Source organism: Protopterus annectens, chromosome 17.part0 (assembly GCF_019279795.1).
Source record: "Protopterus annectens isolate FY-2018-M chromosome 17.part0, PAN1.0, whole genome shotgun sequence".
Lineage (NCBI taxonomy): Eukaryota > Metazoa > Chordata > Ceratodontiformes > Protopteridae > Protopterus > Protopterus annectens.
In genome coordinates this window covers 669147525-669171727 of record NC_056751.1, presented here as the reverse complement: position 1 = coordinate 669171727, position 24203 = coordinate 669147525, and the positions used below count along the sequence as shown (strand labels likewise).

The 24203-nt window shown below is 39.3% G+C and overlaps 1 protein-coding gene across 2 annotated transcripts in view; it reads left to right on the top strand.

Annotated features, from left to right (window-relative positions):
- Positions 1 to 1026: 1026 nt before the first annotated feature.
- NECTIN4 (nectin cell adhesion molecule 4) overlaps positions 1027 to 24203 on the top strand; it is a 535597-nt gene continuing 512420 nt past the window's right edge. For both annotated transcript variants that reach the window (XM_044059485.1, XM_044059484.1), the window contains exon 1: positions 1027 to 1629. In XM_044059485.1, coding sequence (XP_043915420.1) covers positions 1551 to 1629 — 79 coding nt within the window. In that variant the 5' untranslated portion in view covers positions 1027 to 1550. The remainder of the gene's footprint in view (positions 1630 to 24203) is intronic.

Sequence of the window (24203 nt, the reverse complement as noted above, 5' to 3'; positions counted from 1 at the left end):
ATTTTTTCAGAATAAATAAGTATCATGCTCAGACAGGTTTGGTCGCATATAACATTTAGGTTTTCACTCAGAGGAATTATTACAGAACTAGAATGCACAGCTGCTCTGTAGCACAGTAATCTGCAACAACCGGGACTTAGATTTTATACACAATTATGAGCTTGTTTAGAATAATATTGTAACTAACATTGTATACAGCACACAAAGAAGTTTATTTGTATACAATTCTTTTACTTACAATCAATCTTTGTTAACTATTTCAATCTTTTTGGTAATTTATGCTGTCAGTATTATGTTTTCTTCCAAGCCCAGATAAATGGCTCTGGCTAACAAATGGAAACAAACAAATACATATAATTTTTTTAGTTGGATGGAGCATTAGCATAATCACCCCCCACCACCACCAAAACAAATCAACACTCTGTGAGAAAGATTGCCATCCTTGGGACATTTATTAAGAGATAACGAACTGCATGAAGCTAAGAAAGATCAAAGAAAGGCTACTTGCAGTAGAAACTAAACTTCATGACAGTGACTCACAAGCATTGTGCTAATGAAATGCACTTTTAGTTAACTTAAAGAGACACTTGAGGAAGCACTCAGGAGCCTTGAGACCTTTCAAAAAATCTGTTAAAATGCAGCTTACATTTCTTATTGAGAGCTATACATTACAAAGATCATAGTTTGCAGGTATAAAAATAAATATTTGTTTCTTGGCAGACAAAGATCCAGTGAACAAACCAAATATTTGAATGCAGGTTTCTTGACAGATAAAGATCTATCAAATAACAACATGAGGGATATGGTAGTGAGAAAAATATGCAGCAGATAATGTGACTTGAAGGTTGAACTGTGTCTTAATATAATACGTTTTAGTATTTTACCCAAAGGTTTTATCTGGTCAGAAAAAAAAAAAAAAAGAATCTGTTTGCTGACACTTACTGACAGGTTTAAAGCCCCTCCCCCTTAAAGATACACCTGCAGAGTCTTGTCAAACAGGTTAACTTATTAACGCTTGAAGCACTCTGGAAACAGGTTTTTCTTTTCTCTTCCTCATGTTTAGGTAAAGCACTTGACAGCAGGTTTTCATATCTTTTGAAATTTTAACTGACATAACTGAAAAAGAAACAGAGGAATAAAAGTCAAGAAAAGCAGAATTTCCTAAGTAATGAAACATTAGTCAAAGAATCTTCATTACAAGTCTGAAGGAAAAGAAATAACAACATTCTGTGTATTCTTCTACAAGTAACTGTTGAATAATCTAACAGCATCCTGGAAGGAAATCTTAGGCAACTGCAGTATCTGGAGAATATTTTTAAGTAAGCAAACCGCTCTTGCATTATGAGCCAACGTAAAACTTGGGAGAAATGCCAGTTATCGTACAGATGAACAAGTGCATATGAATTTTCTGTTATTCCAACTTGGATTTAATGTGTGAATACAAAAGATTTTGAGATCAAGGAATATGGTCAGCACAGCTTAGAAGACTGTCTTCTCTGTTTAATCTTGGAAGTTACTTCTGCATTTCTTTACTACTCACTTATTTTATTATGGAGAGAACTGCAATATCTGGTTCCAAAAGAGTAACAAAACAACTCCATGGTCTACTCTGTTTACTTTTGTGCCATGGTAAGGAAATCTTTTTTTATGTGTTAATTATTTGTTTGCATTGTAAACAGCTGACAGTATGCTTTTATGGATGTTTCTACTGTAGACAGGACATTGCATGATGAACAGTTTATCTGACAATAAGCAGATCAGCTGTGTTTGAATGTGTCAGCTTATTCCAGAAATCCTGAAATAAAAGAAAACTGGAGAGAAAGATGTAATGCCAGCAATAGATTTGAGACTATGGTGATGTTAAAAATTTATGACATTTAAATGGACTATTTGTTTATTGCTTGACTATGGAAAACAAAGTGCTCCATATTAATCTCATCTTAGAAATGCCAAATACAGTGGAATTTCCCAAACGTCTTACAAGTCCCACCCCCAAAATGTGTGTAACAGTATTAGATTTTTTTAAGGTTAGATTTTCAGCATGATGTAGTTTTCCTTGGGATTTCTTGTTAACCAGTACTAGAATCCTATGCGGCACTCTCCTGTCCACACTACTTCTGATTTAGAAGCCTGCATGTGTTGAGTGTGTTAATTGATAGCTCAGATCAGATTGTGCAAGTCAATAGATTTTAGCAGAAAAATCAGTCCCACATTGTCATTACCCAGAAATGGAAATAATAAAAGTAGTTACTTGTTAACTACACTATGACTCTCACCACAGTTTAGAATGTAGATGGTTAAGGAGTGCATAACTGAAATGACAACTGCCTTAGTGGCTCACATCATCTTGTATGGTAGCGACCACATTTAGTTTTCTGTTTAGCATTCTGTCTGCCAGCTGTGTATATACTTATGCTAAATCTTTATGTGTGTGTGTGTGTGTGTGTGTGTGTGTGTGTGTGTGTGTGTGTGTGTGTGTGTGTGTGTGTGTGTGTAACAGGGAGTAATTTACTGACCGAGAGCTCCAACTCTCTGCTATGGACATCATACACCTACATACAAAATCAGTAATCTCTTCCATTTTAAACTAGATGTTCACCTTATCTTTTCAAATGAGTTGGAGAAAGATTCGTAAGTACCAAAAAAGATCACAACTTTCTAGTAATACTTTGATTTTGCTGAAATTTGTGGGTGTCAAGATACATAATTGCAAAACAAGTGAATCCAATCTGGCTGCAGCTAGAGACACTGGCACACCAAATGAATTTCTAAATAATTTACCTAATCTGCCTGACCTCTGTTCTGGATACAGTGTCTGTAGAAGAAGAAGAGATATGCTGGGGGGAGGGGGGTTTAATGCACACCACTGACTTCATATAACTTGAAAGATTGCAGTTTGGAGGACAGAAAAGTGTTAAGGGGGGTGAAAAGGGTATTCAGTTTCAACCCACATTTATATCTTTTGTAGACTGGTCACTTTATATGGATTTTCTACTGATGATGGAAGTTGTATAGCTCTGCCTACCTGTTCTAATGTAAAAATGTTGTGAGTCTTCCTGATGCTACAGAGTACAGTGCAATAAGCTGAAGCCAGAGTGCATGTTTATGTTGTTTAAAAAAATATATTGCATTAACTAATTTCATGTCTTTAATGATTCCTATTAAAATTATAAGGGTAGTCTTGCTAAAACTATAGAAGTGATGTGAATCACATTTAAAAATTATGTGTTCTGTGCTGCTGTTGAAGAACGGGCTTGGCCTGATAAGTGACACCCTGTACTTCTTCTTATTGTTTCATTCCCCTGCTGTTTTGTCTGTTGTTCATCTCACCTTCACCTTTTTCCACAATATTTTGTATCAGCCACACTTATTTCTGATATCCTATTCTTCCTGCGTTTTCTGTATTTTCCTTTGCTTTCACCAAATAAGAACTTGACATTTCTGTTTCTGAGCTGGAATCGTATTAGGTGCACATACTCAGTGGTCCTGCTGCAAGTTCATTATTATAAATAATATCTATCTTATTTGCACTGCACTTCACTGTAGTTTTGTAAATGTCATCACTTTGTCTGCTTTTGTTTGTATTGCTAACCTTCTTTTTGTTCCTTTTCTCATTTTTGCACCTTTGTTTAATTTGCTTTAGAAGTTAGCGAATGAAAGATATAGATATAGATTAGAACTAGGCTAATTGCTGTTATGGGCCATTTTTAAGCCTAGCCATTTACCCCCTGTAAGAATCAAACCCCATACCTTGTGTCTGTAAGGCAAACACCTTAACCATTATGCCAGCCTCCCACTTGTAGCATAGCAAATAATGCTCGATATGATCATTTTGCTGGCCATGTCACCCATCTATTATACAAAGTAACTAATGAGCTTGTTACATTGTAGCTCATACTGCACAGACCAGATTCATGTTGCAAAATTAAGCTAGCTGTTTACCAAATCCCCTTAACTGTAGCAGCTGTTTGTAGTTGGAAGTGTTAGACCGCAGACTATAAGGCGGGTAGAAATATGAATGCCTGTGAATGTTTCTAGGTGATTGTGTTTGGAAATGCGCCATTTTCTTTCTTTTTCTTCTGCCTCACTGCAGTGTAGCGTATGTACAGTGTTGGAGCACATCACATATTAGTATCCCAGCTTCTCTGTTAATTTGAATATATTCAGCAGCTTCAACTTGAAGTACATGAAACTTTTTATAAGCCAGCAAACATGACTGTCAATAGGCCACTCGTTTCTTTCTAATTAGATTAATAAGTACAAAAATACATGCAAAAGTAAAAACACAAACACCAGAGGTCAATTTATTGTTGGTCAGATCTGACCACAAGCTAATCACCCTAGACATCCACATCCCACCCCCACCTGCCATTAGGGAAACCACCGTAAACATATTTCAACTAAGCCAACTTCACACTTCTTAAGACAGAAGTGGCAAACTTCACGACACCCATGCAGATGGACAATAGAGGTACGACTGCTGAATCCTACACAAATGCACTTTATAGGCGCTTACACGAGTACATGGATCATGCTATCCCTAAGAGAACCAAGATGCTATCCTCCAAAAAAAGGAAGCCAATCTGGTGGTCCCCTGCCATAAACAAACTTTACAACAGAAGAAAGAAACTGCTGCAAAAAAGAGTAAAATCCCATGACTGGAGGAACTCCCTGGTCAGCCTGAGTAAGAAGCTGAGATCCTTCATAAAATCCTCCAAAGCTAGTTACAAAAACAAAATCACCACTGTTTCTAAAGATAACCACAAAGCATTCTATAGCTATGCCAAGAATCTCAATGACAACACTCAGATCTGCTCTGAGTTACAGCACAATGGCACTAAATATACAGAACCAACTGCTATTGCCAACATCCTGGCAGATAGGTTCACTGCTAACTTTACTCATATCTCACCCCCTAAAGGGCCCATCTCTATCACGGAAGACTGCGAAGTTCATGTAATCATGGCTGCACAGGTAAAAAACACACTCTCCACTGACAAGAACACAGCATCCATGGGACCTGACAACATCCCAGGCTGCATTCTACACAAACTACAGAATGAACTGGCCCCCCACCAAAGTATCATGCTCAGTCATAACCTCACATCAGGCTTTGTGCCCAATAGTGCACAGTGACGGTTATCCCACTCCACAAAGGGGGATCCACCATGGACCTTGGGAACTACTGCCCCATTAGCCTAATGAGCCTGGTCTGCAAGGCCATGGAACGTATCATCATGGAACTTATAAACAAAGACATTGGTAATCTCCAAACTCTGGACCCCACCCAGTTTGGGTTTGCAAAAGGCAGATCATGTCTCCTAAAACTGATAGACTTATTTGAAGCAGTCACTAAAGCTGTAGATGAGGGTAAGGTGGTTCACACAGCATATCTAGATCTCCCCAAGGCTTTCAACACCATCACCCACTCTGGAATTATAGATAAACTCACTAAACTAGGTATAAATCCCTATGTCACAAGATGGGTTGCCAACTGGCTCACTGACAGAACCCACACTGTGAAAGTAACAGACTCCAAATCCAACTTCAGACCAGTGACAAGTGGAGTACCACAGGGTTCAGTCCTGGGTCCTCTCTTGTTTGGTATCTACTTCTCTGAAGTACAGGCTAACACAGAAGGTCTTTGGCTAACGAAGTTCACAGATGACTGCAAACTAGGAGCCATAGTCGAAACTCCTAACAATGTGGACATCCTACAAAAGGGCCTCCCCGAGACAGATGTCTGGTGTCAGAGCCATGGCCTCAAGCTCAATGCCAAAAAGTGCATTGTCATCCCTTTTGGTAAAAACTCTGTACCCATGAACTACCACATAGATGGTAGTCTACTTAACACTGAAAGTGTGATAAGAGACCTTGGGAGACAGGTGGACAGTAGTCTCTCCTTTGTTAATCACATCACCACAGTAGTTGGGAAATCCTTCTACATGGCACACCTCATCACAAAAGGTTTCTCATCCAGGAAAAAAGAGGTCATTGTTCCCCTCTACTCATCACTCATTAGACCCATTATAGAGTACAACTCCCCTTTTGGTATGTACCTCACACAAACATCTACAACAACTGGAAAGGCCACAAAAATACCTCACAAAGAGGATTACTGGCCTCAAACAGATGCCCTACGCAGATCGTCTCAAAAATCTCCAGCTTTACTCCGATGCATATCATCTACTCAGAGGCGATCTCTGCTTAACATACAAGGCCATGTCAAACCCAAAGCTGTTGGACATGCTCCACTTAAAGAAATCCCAATCCTTCCGAGCTACATGCTCTAGGGACCTAAACCTTGTCACCACAATAAACAGAACATGCTGGAGGGATAGATTCTTGTCCCATAGACTTCCCATATTCTGGAACAAACTACCTATCTATATCAAACAAAGCTCCTCGTTAGCACTGTCCAAGAAAAATCTTAATGATTGGATGGGAAATAGGAAATTCACCCCAGGGATCACTTCTCTGGCTCTGCTCGACAGGGGCACATGTAAATAATTTTCTTGGGTGGCAAAAGCCAGGGTACATTTTTGGCTAGGCTTATATAGGCCCTAGGGTCAATTGCCTAGTACCTACCTATGAATCTATGACCCTATAAATATTTGCCCTATTTTCTTTTCATAACAAAAAATCTGGTTATTTGGTCCAAAGTATATTGCAGTGTATACAACAATCAGGTCAATGTGTGTACATTTTGGTGGATCTGCTAGAAATACAATTTTAATTAAAATTTCTTGAGATATGAAGATTTGCATGCTTTGCTATGGAACACATGTGATCTGACTGCTGTTTTGAGTGTCTATAGTGTAACATTGTTGCTTGAAATTGTGGCAAGTTTTAGTGCTGTTCCTGCCATTTTACATCAATTTGCAGTATTAAAAACAAATAACTTAAAACAACCATTTGAAACTAACAATAGTTTTGAATCATGTAGAACTTGATGTGTTGATCTATGGTCTTTTCAAAACTGAAGTGTTCTCAAAATTAGCAGAGAGAAATTCTACAAAACAAGATTTTTCTGCAATTCTGCAAAGACTGTAAATATGGCATGTTTAAAGAAGATCTTTTATTTCACTATAATCCCCTTCTGAAAACAATTGAATGCTGTTAATGTGTAGTCCTTTGTTACTGTAGTTACTTAATGGTTAGTGAGTTTGGTTTGAAAACTTCATGTCCCAAAGGATAAATGTTATTCTGTTTCCTTATTGAAGCTGTATTACTTTGCCCTGGAACTATTCTGCATTCAGCTTGTGTTACATGGCTACACATTGTCTTGAATAACACAGGACTTTAAATGTGTAAGCATGCATTCTGAACAGTCCACTAAAAAAAAAAAAAAAAAAAAAAAAGTTGCAGGCTCATTCTGGATTTGTCAGGATTTTCTCTGAGGTGCACATTGTGTCCCTAACAGTTGTGCATTTTCTTGCTTTTTGTAAAATTATTTTAATGTTATTTTAGTTACACACGTTTATGTGGCCAGAGGAGGTCTGTATTAATAAAAGCAAATAGTTATACTTGACAAAATCTTAAATTGATATGTGTTTCCAAGTACATGTGTAGAGAGAGTAGTAGCAGAAAGCTTTCTCTTGTTTTATAGGTCTATAGGGATAGAATTACAGTATCACAAGTTGTGTCTAGAACAGCTATAACTGCTTCAGTATACTCACCTAAACATTACTATAAAGTGGTCAGAGTACAAAATTGTATCCATACCTGCCAGGAAAAAAAAAAACAGGAGACCTCTGTTATCCCCTCATAATGAACAAATCAAGCTTAAGAGAGTCCTACTTTCCCACAGTGAACTACATCAGAGAACAAGGACAACATGTGGCAAAAAGAGTCCTGCTACCTAGCAAATTAAAAAAAATATTGAGTATTAAGAAAATAATGCCCTAAGAGCTATGGGCTCATTACTTTTATGTTAGCACCCATTAAACATGGTTGTTTTATTCTGGATGACATGAGCGATAAGATTCTTTCAGAATCACTGGGTATACAAATAGAGAGAAGGAATCACAGTCATGACTACAGGATGTCACCTGTTAGCATGTCATAGCTGTAACTCTGCATTATAAAGCTAGGTCCATGGGAAGTAAGGTTTTGGAGTTGAAAATCTGCAGGAGTCAAATCTGTTCATTAAGTGAGCAAAGAAAAGTGTAAGGAATGCATAAAGCCTTAAGGGCCCTGATCTCCTACTGTGAACGAAGTAGAATTAAACAGCCCATGAAACTGAAAGGATCTTTATGGTCAAGATGGAACAGAGGATTGCAGAATGCATGATAACACAGAGATAGTGATGATGATGATGATTGGTGACATTCAGATGAACAGAGGGATGAAGAGATCCCGCTGTCTTGCATGAGAATGAGACAGGGATTTAGAAGTGCCTGAGAACGTACACCTCTCAGCTCCCTCCCTAATTTTCGGTGATATCCTTGATTTTGTCTCAAAATTCTGCCCTAGTCCTCTTAAAAATCATTGATTATTTTGAGAAGACTTGGTGAATTACATTGAACAACGATGAAATGGGGATCATTATAATTCAGATTTATTTTACTGTTAATTCAAGTTATCTTATTCTGATCTTTAAAAAAAGTATCTCTGATGTGGGGCATTTGTGCCTGAATAAGTTTAGTTTTGTGTCTCATTCTGGGGCTAAAAGGTTGAGAGCTATGCAAGGATGTTGTTGTTGCATAGAGAAGTATCATATAGCTATACCTCTGGAGAAAAGATGCCCATATATAGTGCAATAATAAGCGCCTTATTTATTTACTTATTTTTACATTTCTTTACCAGGAAAGTCTGACTGAACAAAAAGTCTATTTTCAGTGGAGGCCAGGGGAAAAGAGCTCCACAAAATACAATAACAGAGAAATAGTACATGTCTAACAAAAGTAGATTTATCTATAGAAAACAAGACTTATTACAGTGAATTTGTACATGTAATAGAGTTTCATGTCTTAATACAAAACCAGTGAAACGGTACATATATTACAGAGTTACTTGTCTTGGTATATGACAGATGTACAAGCAACACGGAAAAAAACATACAGATTAATACTTTTTTTACTTTCCCAGTAGAGTAATATAGGCATATTAAGAATAAGATATTAATGTAATTTGATTCAAAATTTCAGTGACACAGCTCAGACTAAGGAAAAGAGAAGCAGTTATAAAGTTAATTGGCTGTTCTGTGCAAGCTACTTACTAGCCACTTGGCTTTTCTGTGCAAGCTACTTACTAGCCACTTGGCTGTTCTGTATAAGCTACTTAATAGCCAGGGTTGCTACATGAACAGTTCCATGTAGTTTAAGTGGCATTTCAGTAGTTTAACGTACTAGTAGTGGATCTTATGTTTAGGTGTAAGAACTTCCAAATTTTAGCTACGTAGTTACAGTGCAGGGAATTACCTGTAGCAATTTTACTTTCGGTTATGTTTATTAATGCATTGCTTTGTTAGTGGAGTGTAATACCTGATTGTTTGAGTAGTGATTAAAAAGATTTTGAAGAGCTGGAGTTTTAATGGTTTGTTAAGTTTTTGATGGGCCATGGTAAGTCTGTTGTATGCGAGTAGATTGGAGAGTTCTAGCCATGAGAATTGTTTAAGGGCAAGGCAATGATGTGAACTGTAAGAAGATTCTGTGGCAAATTTAGCAGTTTTATTATAACAAGTGTCTTGTTTACTTAAGTCAGATTTCATTTGGTTTGTTAGAATGGGAGATACATATAAGAGGGAAGAGATAAGCTGAGTTCTTGCAACAATGGCCTTTGTGTTGTTAGTTCAGTTTTTTGTGCACTTTTTTATTGTCTGGGCTGTGTGTGTGTCAAATTTCATTGTTATGATCTATAACTGCATGGAGGAATTTGATTTAGGTTACTGGTATAATAATGGTATTGTTTGAAGAAGACATTTTGAATAGTGGGAGGGGGTCTGGGGCTCTTGTGGGATGAAACAGTATAAGTTTTGTTTTATTCGGGTTGAGTATAAGTTGAGCATTGGATAGCCAAGATTCCACTGCAGTGAAGGACTGCTGGAGTTGGTGTAGTGATAGAGGAGCACATAACCAGGCTGAATCTGCATATTGGACCAGGGTGGCATTGTTGAGTCTGTTTGTATATATAGTAAAAGAAGAGGACCAAGGATAGATCCCTGCAGAGCTCCCAAAGTGACAGGCAGTAGAAGAGAGATGCTATTTTGCCATTTTACAGCTTGTTGACATCCAGTTCGTTAGTCTAAGTTCAGAAAGTATATTTGACTTTATGTGAGACTGTGTCAAATGCTTTGGATAGATCAATAAAGATAGAGGAAACTAGATTGCCTTCATTCCAGAGATTGTTAACAGTGTTAGTAAAGCTCATCAGGGCAGTGGTAGTACTGTGGTTAAGACAGAATCCATGCCGAGTATTAGACAGAACATTATTGGATAAGAGATGTATAGAATTTATGAATTAATGTATTTTTCAAGAATCTTAGATAATGGAGACAGGATAGCTATAGGCCTGTAGCTGGATAGTTCTGTTGAGTTACCTCCTTTATGTAAAAGGATGATGTGTGATATTTTCCAGATTGCTGGGACTTTATGTTCTGAGATGGATCGATTTTATGAGTGTGGATACAGGATAGGAGATGGCTTCAGCAGCAATTTTAAGATACTCAGCAGGTAGATTATCAGCTGCTAGGATAGTTGGCTTGAGATTTTTAAGGTATTTTGTTATGGTAGTAGTTACGCCTTCCTTATGAAATGTACATGTGGTTATATTTTTAAAAAAAACAATTGACATATTCTATGAAAGCATTATTACATGAACAGAAGTCCTGCACTAAATCATGCAAGTAGGGTTTAAGAAATAAACACTCTGTAGGATTTACTGCCTTAACATCTCTTTAGTTTGAAAGTCTGAAATTCCACTCTGTGTGCATTTAAAGTTCCATGAGGCTGTCATTGCATGCAGTCTACTCTTATGGTCTACAGACAGACAAACAGGTCACATGTGCACACACACACACACACACACACACACACACACACACACACACACACACACACACACACACACACACACACACAAACACACTTGTACGACTGTCAACCAAACGCAGACCAAAGGTAGTGTTCTTTTCAGGAAAATGTGAGGTAGATACTACTATAAGGAAGGTGAGGTGAAGACATGGCTATAAGAACTGCTGCAATTCAATCTTTTCTTTCTAATAATGCATTAGCAGAATTATGTACAGCTATTGTAAATATGTTATGTACAGTTTATGTTGCTATCTCTGTTTATCTACAGAGGGGACTCCTTTAACAAGTGTCTTCTGTGATTATGTGTCCAAGATAGCATTGCCATTCGGATGATGACACTCATTATCTGGACCATGTTTGCCTCCACATTTGAAACACTAACAGGCATCTTGTCATAAAAAGCTACACTGTGATTGGGAGTAAAAGTTTTTGTTTAGGGGTAACATGCTATCATGGGGACTAACTAAGTTATGTGTTCTTTTGGTGTCTGGGCAACTGACCTGGTCCAAAAGCCTTTTTCATGTATGATGTTGGTCATTCAACTGTGCATAGAAAGTCTGCAAAGCACAGGTGGGAATAGAAAGGTAGGCCAAAGCACTTGGATGGAAACACAAACTAGAAAGCACCTACAACAAAATTAGCAAATTTGCCTGCAGCATTCCAAACCACTCCCATCACTGCAAGGCACTCAATAGCCTCAAGTGGCTTGAACTTTCTCAGCACATCACCGTCTTCCAGCTGCTCACACCACACAGAATACTTCACCATCCACTTAACACACCCTCGCTATCAAATCTCATCCAAAGGCATGTACTAAGTAGAACTGTAAGATCCTCAGAACTTTAACTGTTGCTAATAAATCAAATGGCTGTTACAGTGACCCGCTTTGTCACCATCTCCAAGGCTTGAAACAAACTTTCAAACCACATCAGGCTTTTAAATAATCTGCAACAATTCAAATTTGCCATAAATTATCACCTAGCAGCTAATAAACTGTGCAACTGTACCACACATACAGTTTGATGTATACAATCCTACCTCTGTTCGCTAGGAATTCTATGTTCTTCTTCTTTCGGCTTTTCCCAGTTAGGGGTCGCAACAGTGGACCACCGGTCCGCTAATGATTGCAGTAGATTTTTATGGTGCCAAGGTGCCAGCTCGATGCCTGACCTTCAACGTAGGCATGCCCATTCACGCATGTCTTTCGAATGCCACTCGACCGCGGGAAGGACATGCAGACTCCACACAGAAGGAGCTCCAGATGAGAATCGAACGGAAGACCCTCTTGCTGTGAGACGACAATGCTAATGCTGCACGACCGCTGCTTCTGCTATGAATTCTATACAAGTATATTAATGTAGTATTTTTGATTCTATTCACAATAGCCTGAAAACATGCATTTCCTTAATCTGATATGCTTTGTAAATAATGTTTGCTGACCATTTGCTTTGAAATACTTTGCAAATAATGTTTGACTGTTTTACTTTAGAAAAGTCAAAAATGTATTTCAATCCTTGTTTCAGAGATTTTCTCTCTGGGCCTCTGTTGAAAATGGACATTTCAGTTCCTAGATTTACTTTCTGAGTAAACAAAAGGAAATAAACAAACAAATAAATGAAGAAAGAAACAAACACAATATAGTACAGGTACAGAACAACTCACCAAACTTGCATTGCTATTTCGTGATATTTACAACAAGCAACAGCTTACTCCTGTTAAGGGAATACGAACTGCAGGTAACAAACTGTAAGTGACTGGGGGATGGGCACTTATTATGGAGATGCCCATAAATGATACTGCAGTTCAAGAGGGGCATGCATGATTTATTTAAGGCAAGGAGGCAGCTTTCCTAAGATTCACCCTAGAAACCAGTTTGACTACAAAGAGGGATGTCCTCTGGAAATGAAGTCCTCTCTGTTTCATTAGTTTGTTTGTCAGAAAATATGGTGGGCTTCTTATAATAAAGGATGCAGAACATCCTAGTTTGTGGATGTTAGTATGACTCAAAGTATCTTCTGCAAAGGCTACATACTTCTTTGATTCAGTCCTTTACTGGGCTGGAGCTGTGGCTGGGTGTTTAATGCTGGCACCCAGGCACAGGAATTGGAAGGTGTTGCCTAGCTGGTATGTGGAGTCTGTGAAGTGAAATGTTAAATTAACATCCCTTTTACCCATAAAATCACTTAGAAACATTAAGAATCCATGGTACTTTATTTAATAGCGGTGATGTTCTTTGTTGGCTTAGATGGCGTGTCCTTTTCCACTCATTTATGTATTTATTTATTTATTGACATTTGTTAACCGGGTTAATCCAGCTGGGCCAGGAGCCCTTTTTCAGTGGTGACCTGAGGAGAAAAGCTCCAGTTACAGACAGTTTAAGTATACATAACAGTTTAGTTTACAATTTAAAAACAATTATTATTAGCAGTAAAATTTAAAGCAATTCACAGTGGTAAGTTGAGGCATAACAGGGATAAGTAGACATTCATGCAATAGTGCAAGGCATATTTCTCAACTGTCCAGATTTTCACAGAATGTCCAGATTTTTATCTCATATATTTTTGGTCTGTTCCTCATAAATTTATGGTTTTCTGTGGCAAATCAGTGAGGACTGAATTCATTAAACAATGACAGGCATTTGAGTTTCAGACTTCATATCCTTCAGAACATGCATGGTAACACAAGATCTTTTATTCTAACAGGTTTTTAAGTTTATAAGAGCAATATTTAAAATGTGTCCCTATTTTTGGGGCTTTGTCCCCCTATTATTTTTGGCCTGTCCAGATTTTTTGTGTTAAGGGGTTGAGAGGTATGGTGCATGGCTATGCATGGGACCTAATATAAAAACATGTACTCTACCTCAGCAGTAGTCAGTGCCAGTCATGTGTAAAATACTTTCTAATCCAAGGTGTGTACAAAAGTGCAGTTTAAAATGGTAATGTTTTTTCTTGTAACACGCAAGTATGCAAGTATGTGCATGATTAATTGTTGCATGTTTTCTTAAGGAACAATCCATCCCAAAGTTCAGCACCAAAACAGGTCTGCCTTCTTTCAGTAGGTGTGTTGACTCCCCCAGGCAAGTAATTGGGTGGCTTATTACTCAGGCATTGGAAGTTGTAGACAAACAACCCATGCCATAGTAAAGAATAGCAGAAAGAAGTAACCCATTGTAATTATTTACCCAATAACACTGCAAAACATTATAAAAAAATTTTCATAAATGATAGCTGCATTATAGCAGCAAAAATGGAATGAATCACAGTGCAGACTGTACTCCGTTTGAAAAGTTTGGCTGTGTAGGTAATGCCTTTATTGTATGGATTTACATGGTGTATTACCCCTTGGAACTTCTAGCAGTCCTCCCAGAAGGTAAAAACTATATATAGGGCAGGTGGGTAGTTAGTAGACCTCCACAAACATTAGGCCCTGGTGGGTACCACCCAAAGAAATGTTAAGTACGTGGACATGAAGACTGCAAAACATAAAGAACTTAGTTTGTACCCACTCAAAAATAACTTATGTTAGAAAAATGCCCTAGATGAAGAAAAGCCATCTTCTAATAACACGCTGTCCGGGCTGTACCTACACCATTAAGACCTAGAAATGATGATTCTTAAAGGATCTAAAAACAACACAAGTGTATGACATTGAACTGTAGCTAGACAGAAAAGTTCCAACAGATAGCCAATAAGTTTTTAAGTCCCTCACTAAAACCATAGGCAGATTGTAAGTTTTTGTAAATAATTCATCAGTTTTTTATTGCATGATGTAAAGTTGTCACCTCTGTGAACACCTGAATAGATGAGCACCCATTTATGTTCAGGGAAAGGTAGCTGGTAAATTAGTTGTATGTGCATTTTCTTTTGTTTAAGTCATATAGTGATCATCTTTTCTTGACACAAGATCAAAACTCCTGCAACCTTTTTCCAGAGAAAAACAACTTACATTTACTTGGTCACTTAATTGAATCATGTGCCCAAAATATAGAAGTGTTGGTTCAGGTTTAAAAAGTAATCACTACTGAAGTTTATCAAGTCTGTGAGCATCCATTATAGGAACTGAAAAATTAATTATGATACTGCAACTGCAACTAAAGTCTGGTAAAGACACAGAGATTTGCAGGTTGCACACTGATAAAAAATATACTTTGCAGCACTGTACTATATTGATTTAACTGCATTTACTAATAACCTATTTTTATAACAAACGACACATACTATACTGTTACAGCTTTAATGTACAAGGTTTACGTTTCAATACAAATACAGATGATAACCTTTTATTTTTCATTTACCTCGGAACCTGAGTTCCTACATACCTTAACACAGCTTGTTTTTTAAAGTTTTTATAAAAAACACCATTGGTTTTTCTCAGGCCCACCAAACAGATGTTTTTTTTTGTCCCAAGAGCTGTTTACGACTTGCCCTTGCCACACAGTTCTTCTTTCAAGTCAAGTTTCTATTGTTCTTGCCACACAGTTCTTTCTAGTCAAGTTTCTATTTTTCCAGGTTAAACTTTAACCACAAACTTGCTATTTACTCATATGTACATACTTGTCCTTGCTACACAATATAAATGCCAAATTTGTCTAACACTACTTTATTTAGCTAAGTTACAGAAAAATTTATTTTAACCCTTTACTCACTGTTTAGCACACTCTAACAGGAACAGTATGTCTTGTCAACCTGTTACTCCCATTTTTTTAGTTGCTTGGCTACATTCCATGGACACAATTCACATTTAGTTCATGTACTGTTAATTGTTCTAATGCACATGTATCCTTTTTCAGTGAAACTCTCTAACGTTGAGACTAGACCATCTTTCTGGACTGTACAATTAGATTCTATTCTATTTAGTTTGTTTTAATGTTCCAAAATGCTAGATTAATACTAGGCCTGTTTCCTTGGTGCCTAACATATTTAGGACTGTCACATTTTCCAAGTGGAACATTTCTTGCTGAAAAGATGTCAGAAAAAAATATGTATATGTATGGATGTGTATGTGTATAATACATATATGTGTGTGTGTGTGTGTGTGTGTGTATGTATGTGTGTATATATAATGTTTGTGTGTTTGTGTGTATATATATATATATATATATATATATATATATATATATACACACACACACACACACACACACACACACACACACACACACACACACACATGTGTATCTGTGTGTGTATGTGTATATATGGATCTAACAGTTCATATGATCGACTGTTTATTTGGTCGACAGTTCATTTGATCGACAAGCATTTAGGTGGGGACTACCCCTCACACCCCCCCTAACTATATATATCAACTCCAGGGTCGCACAACATTGGGGAAGGGGGCAAATCTGCTTGTCGACCAAATGAACTATCGACCAAATGAGTGTCGATCATATGAACTGTCAAGTGTAGATCCATATATATATATATATATATATATATATATATATATATATATATATAATATGCACACACACACACACACACACATACACATGTGTATCTGTGTGTGTATGTATATATATGTGAGTATATATGTATATATATATACACACACACACACACACACACACACATAAATATGTATATTTGTGTGTGTAATATATATATATATATATATATATATATATATATATATATATATATATATACATGTTACATACACACACACACACACACACACACACACACACTGTCAACTAATACAAAAGGCATGTTCAAATTTATCCAAATATGACTCGTTGTTTTAGAATCTTAGTTGTTCTTATTTTTGTCCATCCACTGTGATTGAGTCACATCTAACTCCATTTGTGACCCATGATCAACCAGTGCAATTCCCAGAGTTTATGGTCATTAGGCCTAGCAAGCTCTTTCATCTCTCTGTCTCTGAATCTCCCACTTGAACTTGATGTCTGTTGTCTGTCTCACACACACATGCACACACCTAAAGACAATTTAGATTCTACCACTCAACTGTCCAGATTTTCGTAGAATGTCCACATTTTTGCCTCTTATTTTTGGTCCGTTCCTCAGAAAATTTGTGGTTTTCTAGCAAATCCATTGAGGAATGAAGTTAATAAGTAATACTAAATAATGACAGACGTTTGAGTTTCAGATTTCATATCCTTCAGAAAATACATACTAATGCAAAACCAGTTATTCTAGCAACTTTCTAGGTTCATAGGAGTAATATTTAAAATCTTTCCCTATTTTTGGGACTTTGTCCCCCCATTATTATTATTTCTGCCTTTGTCCAGATTTCTTTCACTAAGAGGTTGAGAGGTATGGATTCACCATTTGTACCACATCTTTAGGATGTAGGAGGAAACCAGGATAAACAGGAAAATTGCATGTGAAAAAAGGGAGGATATGCAAACTCTAAACATAAAACACTTCAGCTGAGAATTGGACATTCAAATATCGTATGATAGGTTTTTGCACTCTTCTTCTTCTTCTCTTTCGGCTGTTCCCATTAGGGGTCACCACAGTGGATCATCTGTTTCCATTTCTTCCTGTCCTCTGCATATTGCTGTGTCACACCAACCACCTGCATGTCCTCTCTCATCACATCCATAAACCTTATCTTAGGCCTTCCTCTTTTCCTCTTACCTGGCAGCTCCATCCTTAGCATCCTTTTCCCAATATACCCAGCATCCCTCTTCAGCACGTGTCCAAACCAGCACAATCTCGCCTGTCTGACTTTGTGTCCAAACCGTCCAACCTGAGCCGACCCTCTAATATACTGATTCCTAATCCTGTCCACCCTCGTCACACCCAGTGCAAATCTTAACATCTTTAACTCTGCCACTTCCAGCTCTGACTCCTGCCTTTTTTGTCAATGCCACCATCTCCAACCCTTACAACATAGCTGGTCTCACTACCCTCTTGTAGACCTTCCCTTTCACTCTTACTGGTACCCATCTGTCACAGATCACTCCTGACACTCTTCTCCACCCATTCCACCCTGCCTGTACTCTCTTTTTCACCACTCTTTCACACTCACCATTACTCTGAACTGTTGATCCCAAGTACTTAAACTCATCCACCTTCACCAACTCTACTCCCTGCATCCTCACCATTACTCTATCCTCCCTCTCATTCACACACATATATTCTGTCTTAGTCCTGCTGACCTTCATTCCTCTCCTCTCTAGCGCATGTCTCCACCTCTCCAGGGTCTCCTCAACCTGGTCCCTACTCTCACTACAGATCACAATGTCATCTGTAAACATCTTAGTCCATGGGGCCTCCTGTCTGATCTCGTCTGTCAACCTGTCCATCACCATTGCAAATAAGAAAGGGCTCAGAGCTGATCCTTGATGTAATCCCACCTCCACCTTAAACGCATCTGTCACTCCCACTGCAGACTTCACCACTGGCACACTACCCCCGTACATATCTTGTACCACACTTACATACTTCTCTGCCACTCCTGACTTCCTCATACAATACCACAACTCCTCTCTAGGCACCCTATCATGTGTTTTCTCCAAGTCCACAAAGACACACTGCAACTCCTTCTGACCTTCTCTATATTTCTCCATCAACCCTCTCAGAGCAAACATCGCATCTGTAGTGCTCTTTCCCGGCATGAAACCATACTGCTGATCACTAATCATCACCTCCCTTCTTAACCTAGCTTCCACTACTTTTTCCCATAACTTCAAGCTGTGACTGATCAGTTTTATCCCTCTGTAGTTACTACAGCTCTGCACATCACCCTTATTCTTGAAAATAGGTAACAAACCACTTTTTCTCCACTCCTCATGCATCCTCTAACTTTCCAAGATTTCATTAAACAATCTGGTTAAAAACTCCACTGCCATTTCTCCTAAGCATCTCCATGCTTCCACTGGTGTGTCATCTGGACCAACAGCCTTCCCATTTTTCATCCTCTTCATAGCTGTCCTTACTTCCTCCTTGCTAATCTGTTTCACTTCCTGATTCACTATCCCCACATCATCCAACCGTCCCTCTTTCTCATTCTTTTCATTCATCAGCCCCTCAAAGTACTCTTTACATCTGCTCAACACACTGTCCTCACTTGTGAGTACGTTTTCCACACTATCCTTTATCACCCTTACCTGCTGCACATCTTTCCCAGCTCGGTCCCTCTGTCTAGCCAATTGGAACAGGTCCTTTTCTCCCTCTTTAGTGTCCAACCTTTCATACAACTCTCCATATACCTTATCCTTAGCCTTCGCCACCTCTCTCTTTGCCATGCTCCTCATCTCCTTATACTCCTGTATACTTTTTTTATCTCTCTGACAATCCCACTTCTTCTTCACCAGTCCTCATTCCACCAACAGGTCTCCTTGTCCGCCTTCCTCTGTCCAGATGTCACACCAAGCACCTTTCTAGCTGTCTCCCTTACCATCTCTGTGTAGTTGCCCAGCCATTTGGTAACTCTTCACTGCCCCTCAGTGCCCATTTTAACTCTTCTTGAACTCCACCTCACAATCACCCTTTTCAACGTTGATCAGGCTGCTGCAGAGAGACTGACTTACTGCCAGCTGTGATATTGAGAAAAGATAAGAGTTTATTCTCATTTATTGTCTGCACTTTTGATTTAATATCTCTGTAATCTGTACAACTGTTTTTACTCTCCTTCTTGTTGTGTGATATAGCTGAATATCTCTTAGTGTTGACCTCAGTTTGTAGTGAAATCATTTGTCTAGATGCCTAATGGTTTTCTTAGTGAGATAAAGTTTACAGAACTGATTTTTATCTAGTCAAGGTATTCCTGAATCTGTTATTGTTTAAATAATTGGTCTGGTTTCTGTCCTGTGCCTTAAATAGCCAATGTTTCAAATCAGACATACCTGTTGCTTAGGCTGCTGCAGAGAGACTGACCTACTGCCAGCTGTGATATTGAGAAACATAAGAGTTTATTCTCATTTATTGTCTGCAGTTTTGATTTAATATCTCTTGTCTTGGTGACTTTGAGTTGCCCCTCTGGTATAAAGTCGATACTGGACACTCTCTCCACCTAAAATTGTGCTAGACAGTCAAGAGGAGAAGGTTAACACCTGCACTACACCTCAAGCAACACATAGCCCTTCAAAACTCACACCACCAACATCCACACATAGTAACACTAAAGCCACTTATGCAGAGGCCCTTAACATTAACCTGCCCAAGCAACAAGGACCTCCGAAGCTGAAACACAAACAAACACCAGTCACAACCAAAGTGTCACATAGCTCACAACACCAGTGTGTCACCCAACAACAGCCTCTAAGGCAAGACAATGTACCCAACACTTTAGTCATAGGTGACTCTATAGTCAGGCACACTGATGTCCCACTCACCAGGCTGAACAAGGAGAAAATTACAGTCAGCTGCCTGTCGGGTGCCAGGATCTGCCACATCACGCATGCACTCAAGTCACTCCACAACAAGTACAAATATGACACTGTCATTGTCCATGTTGGAGTGAATGACTTGAGATGCACCTCCCTGGACTACATGAAAGACACAGGGAAGAGCTCTCAGATGATGTGGCCCAGGCAGGTATGACCCTAGACCTCAGTAGCATCCTGCCTTTGCCCAGAATGATACCACAGTACAAGGACAAAATGATTGACTTCAACAATTAGCTAAGTTTCTGGTGTCATTCAAATGGGATCCAGTATCTGTCTGCCTGGGACGACATGATCAACAAACCACAATGCTTTGCCAGAGATGGTCTGCACCTGTTGCCCCTGGGATTCAGGTTACTGCCTAAGGCTCTTGTCACCCCTATAGTGCCTTTTTTTAGGCAAGGCTCAAAGGACAAAACCACCACCGTAACAGATATAAGCATGCTAAATCTGACGGTAATGCTACTCAATGCTAGAAGTCTGAACCTCAAAATGCACTCTCTCAAGGCACTCCTAAAAATGGAAAACATCGATATCTGTGCAGTAATTGAGATCTGGTTCAAGGGTCCAGAGAGCACCCCCTGCAATACCAGGCTACAACTCTTACCACACTTTTCAGCCATCAAACCAGGACCGAAACACTAAAGGTGGAGGAGTGTCCATATTCACCAAGGATATTCACACCTCCAGGCTAGTTGCCCAACACACTGCATCTGAAATTCTACAGGTGCAACTAACTCTCTAGGTAAGACTGTAATCCAACTTGTAGCTTTGTAGCTTGCTACAGATCCCCCACCATGCCCCTAGATTCTCACCACACCTTTCTAAACATACTAAAAAATATTAAGATACAATCAAACACCCTAATACTGGGTGATTTCGACTACCCTGCCATTAATTGCGAAAACTACTTGGGTACCAAAACATTTGCCCAACGGTTCTTGGAATTCATAAATCCCAACACACTGGATCAACTAATCCATAGTCTCACCAGGGGCTCAAATATTCTAGACCTGGTCATTACCAACATGGGAGATCGATGCTCCACACCAGTGGTCACCCCCTCGTTGGTCAGGTCTGACCATAAGCTAATCACACTTGACATCCACATCCCACCCCCACCCCCCAATAGGGAAACCTCCATAAAAAACTTCTCCAAAGCTAACTTCATGCTACTCAAGTCAGAAGTGGCAAACTTCATGACACCCATGCAGATGGGAACTGAAAGTTTGACTGCAGAATCATACACTAAGGCACTGTACAAGCACATCCACTCGTGTATGAATCGTGCCATTCCAAATAGAACCAAGATGCTCTCCTCCAAAAAAGGAAGTCAATCTGGTGGTCTCCTGCCATAAACAAACTATACAACAGAAGGAAGAAACTGATACAGAAAAGAGGAAAATCCAGGATGCAAAATACTCCCTTACCAGCCACAGTAAGAAGCTGAGATCCCTCGTAAAATCCTCCAAAGCTAGTTACGAAAATAAAATTGCCAAAGATTCCAAGGACAACCACAAGGCAGTCTATAGTTATGTCAAGAATCTAAATGGCAATGCTCAGATCTGCTCTATCCCAAGGATAATGCCAGTATCCTGGCAGATCGATTCAGTGCCAACTTCACCCCCCCACCCCCTAAAGGGCCCATCTCAATACCAAAATATTGCCAAATTCCGGTAATCATGGCCACACAGGTAAAGGTAATCATGGCCACACAGGTAAAAAGTGCACTCTCCAAAGCTAAGAATACAGTATCCATGGGACCACACGACATCCTGAGCTGTGTACTACATGAACTACAAAATGAACTGACACCTCATCTAAGTGTCATGTTTAATCATAGCCTCACCTCAGACTTCGTGCCCAATGTGTGGCGCACAGCTACAGTAATCCCACTCCACAAGGGGGGGATCCACCTTGGATCCCAGAAAGTATCATCCCATCAGTTTGATTAGCCTGATCTACAAAGTCATGGAATGCATTATCATGGAACTTATAAACAAAGACATTGGCAACCTTCAAACACTGGACCCCACCCAGTTTAGTTTTGTAAAGGGCCAATCTTGTCTCCTCAACCTGATTGACTTTTTTGAATCAGTCTCCAGAGCTGTGGATGAGGGCAAGTTGGTCCACACAGCCTATCTGGACCTTGCCAAGGCCTTCATCACCATCCCCCACTCTGGAATCATAGATAAACTTACTGAGCTGGGCATTAATCCTTACGTCACTCAATGGGTTGCCAACTGGCTTACTGATAGACCCACAATGTAAAAGTAGCCGACTCAAAATCCAGCTCCAGACAAGTGGAGTACCTCAGGGTTCAGTCCTGGGACCGCTCTTGTTTGGCCTCTACTTCTCTGAAGTACAGGCCAGCACTAAGGGACTTTGGCTAACAAAGTTCGTAGGTGACTGCAAACTGAGAGCCATTATTGAATCCCCAAATGATGTGGATCTTCTACAAAAGGGCCTTACAGAAACAGATGTTTGGTGCCAGAGCCATGGGCTCAAGCTCAATGCCAAGAAATGTATAGTTATCCCCTTTGGGAAAAAACATGTACCCATGAATTACCACATAAGTGGCAGTACACTAAACACCGAAAGTGTGATAAGAGACTTGGGGACACAGGTGGACAGTGGTCTCACCTTCAATAACCACATCGCCACAACAGTCAGGAAATCATTCTATGTGGCACACCTCATCACTACGGGCTTTTCATCCAGAAAAAAGGAGGTCATTGTCCCACTGTACTCATCCCTCATTAGACCCATTATAGAGTACAATGCCCCGTTTGGTATGTACCTCACAAGACATCTGCAACAACTGGAAAGGCCACAGAAATACTTCACTAAAAGATTCACAAGCCTAAAGCAGATGCCCTATGCTGACCATCTAAAAAAAACTCCAGCTATACTCTTGTCGCATATCACCTAATCAGAGGCGATCCCTACTTAACATACAAGGCCATGTCAAACCTACAGCTGTTGGACATGCTACACTTAAAGAAATCCCAATCCCTCAAAGCCACACACTCCAGGGATCTAAACCTGGTCAGCACAATGAACAAAACATGCTGGAGGGATAGGTTCCTGACCCAGGGACTCCCCAGACTCTGGAATAGACTGCCCATACATGTTAACTCATTAACCCCGAGTACCTTCTCATGGCGCCTGTGTGCTTAAACCCGAGCGCGCCATGAGAAGATACAAATTTCTAGCCATTACCCCCGAGTGCTTCCACAAGCGAGAGAAAGTGTATTGCAGGTTTGTAGTTCACCTTAATGTAAAACACACTGAAATCGTAACTGAATATGTAATTTACCTTATCTAGTTGCGATTCAGTGTGTTTTTACATTAAGGTCACATAGAAGTTTATGTCAGAAAATACGTTTTAAATGTTGTTGGTAAGCAAGTGGTGGCAACCAATCGGATTCTTGCATTCCGAGCCACCGCTTGCATAACACCTCCACCCCCAGCCTAAACTTCTTTGTTTTCCCTTTATAAAAAGAGGGTCCAGCAGCAGGTATTTCCTTTCTTTCTGCGAAGAACTGGTGATTTTACCTGCTACTGGATCCTCAAATTAATTTTTGCTAGTAAAGGATTTTATGGACCGCCATATAGGCACTACCGGGAGTTAACATTCATCCACTGTACTGTAGAGTGCCCGGTCAGCTCAGCGCTCAGGTACTGTACTTTTTTCTGAATTCTGCACTAATTTTTGCAAGAGCAGTTGTCATGTAGGTGTTTTAGAAGAAAAAGCAATGTTCTTTCTCCATTCTTTTAGAGCTTCTTGTTGGTATTGCTTGCTGCGCCTG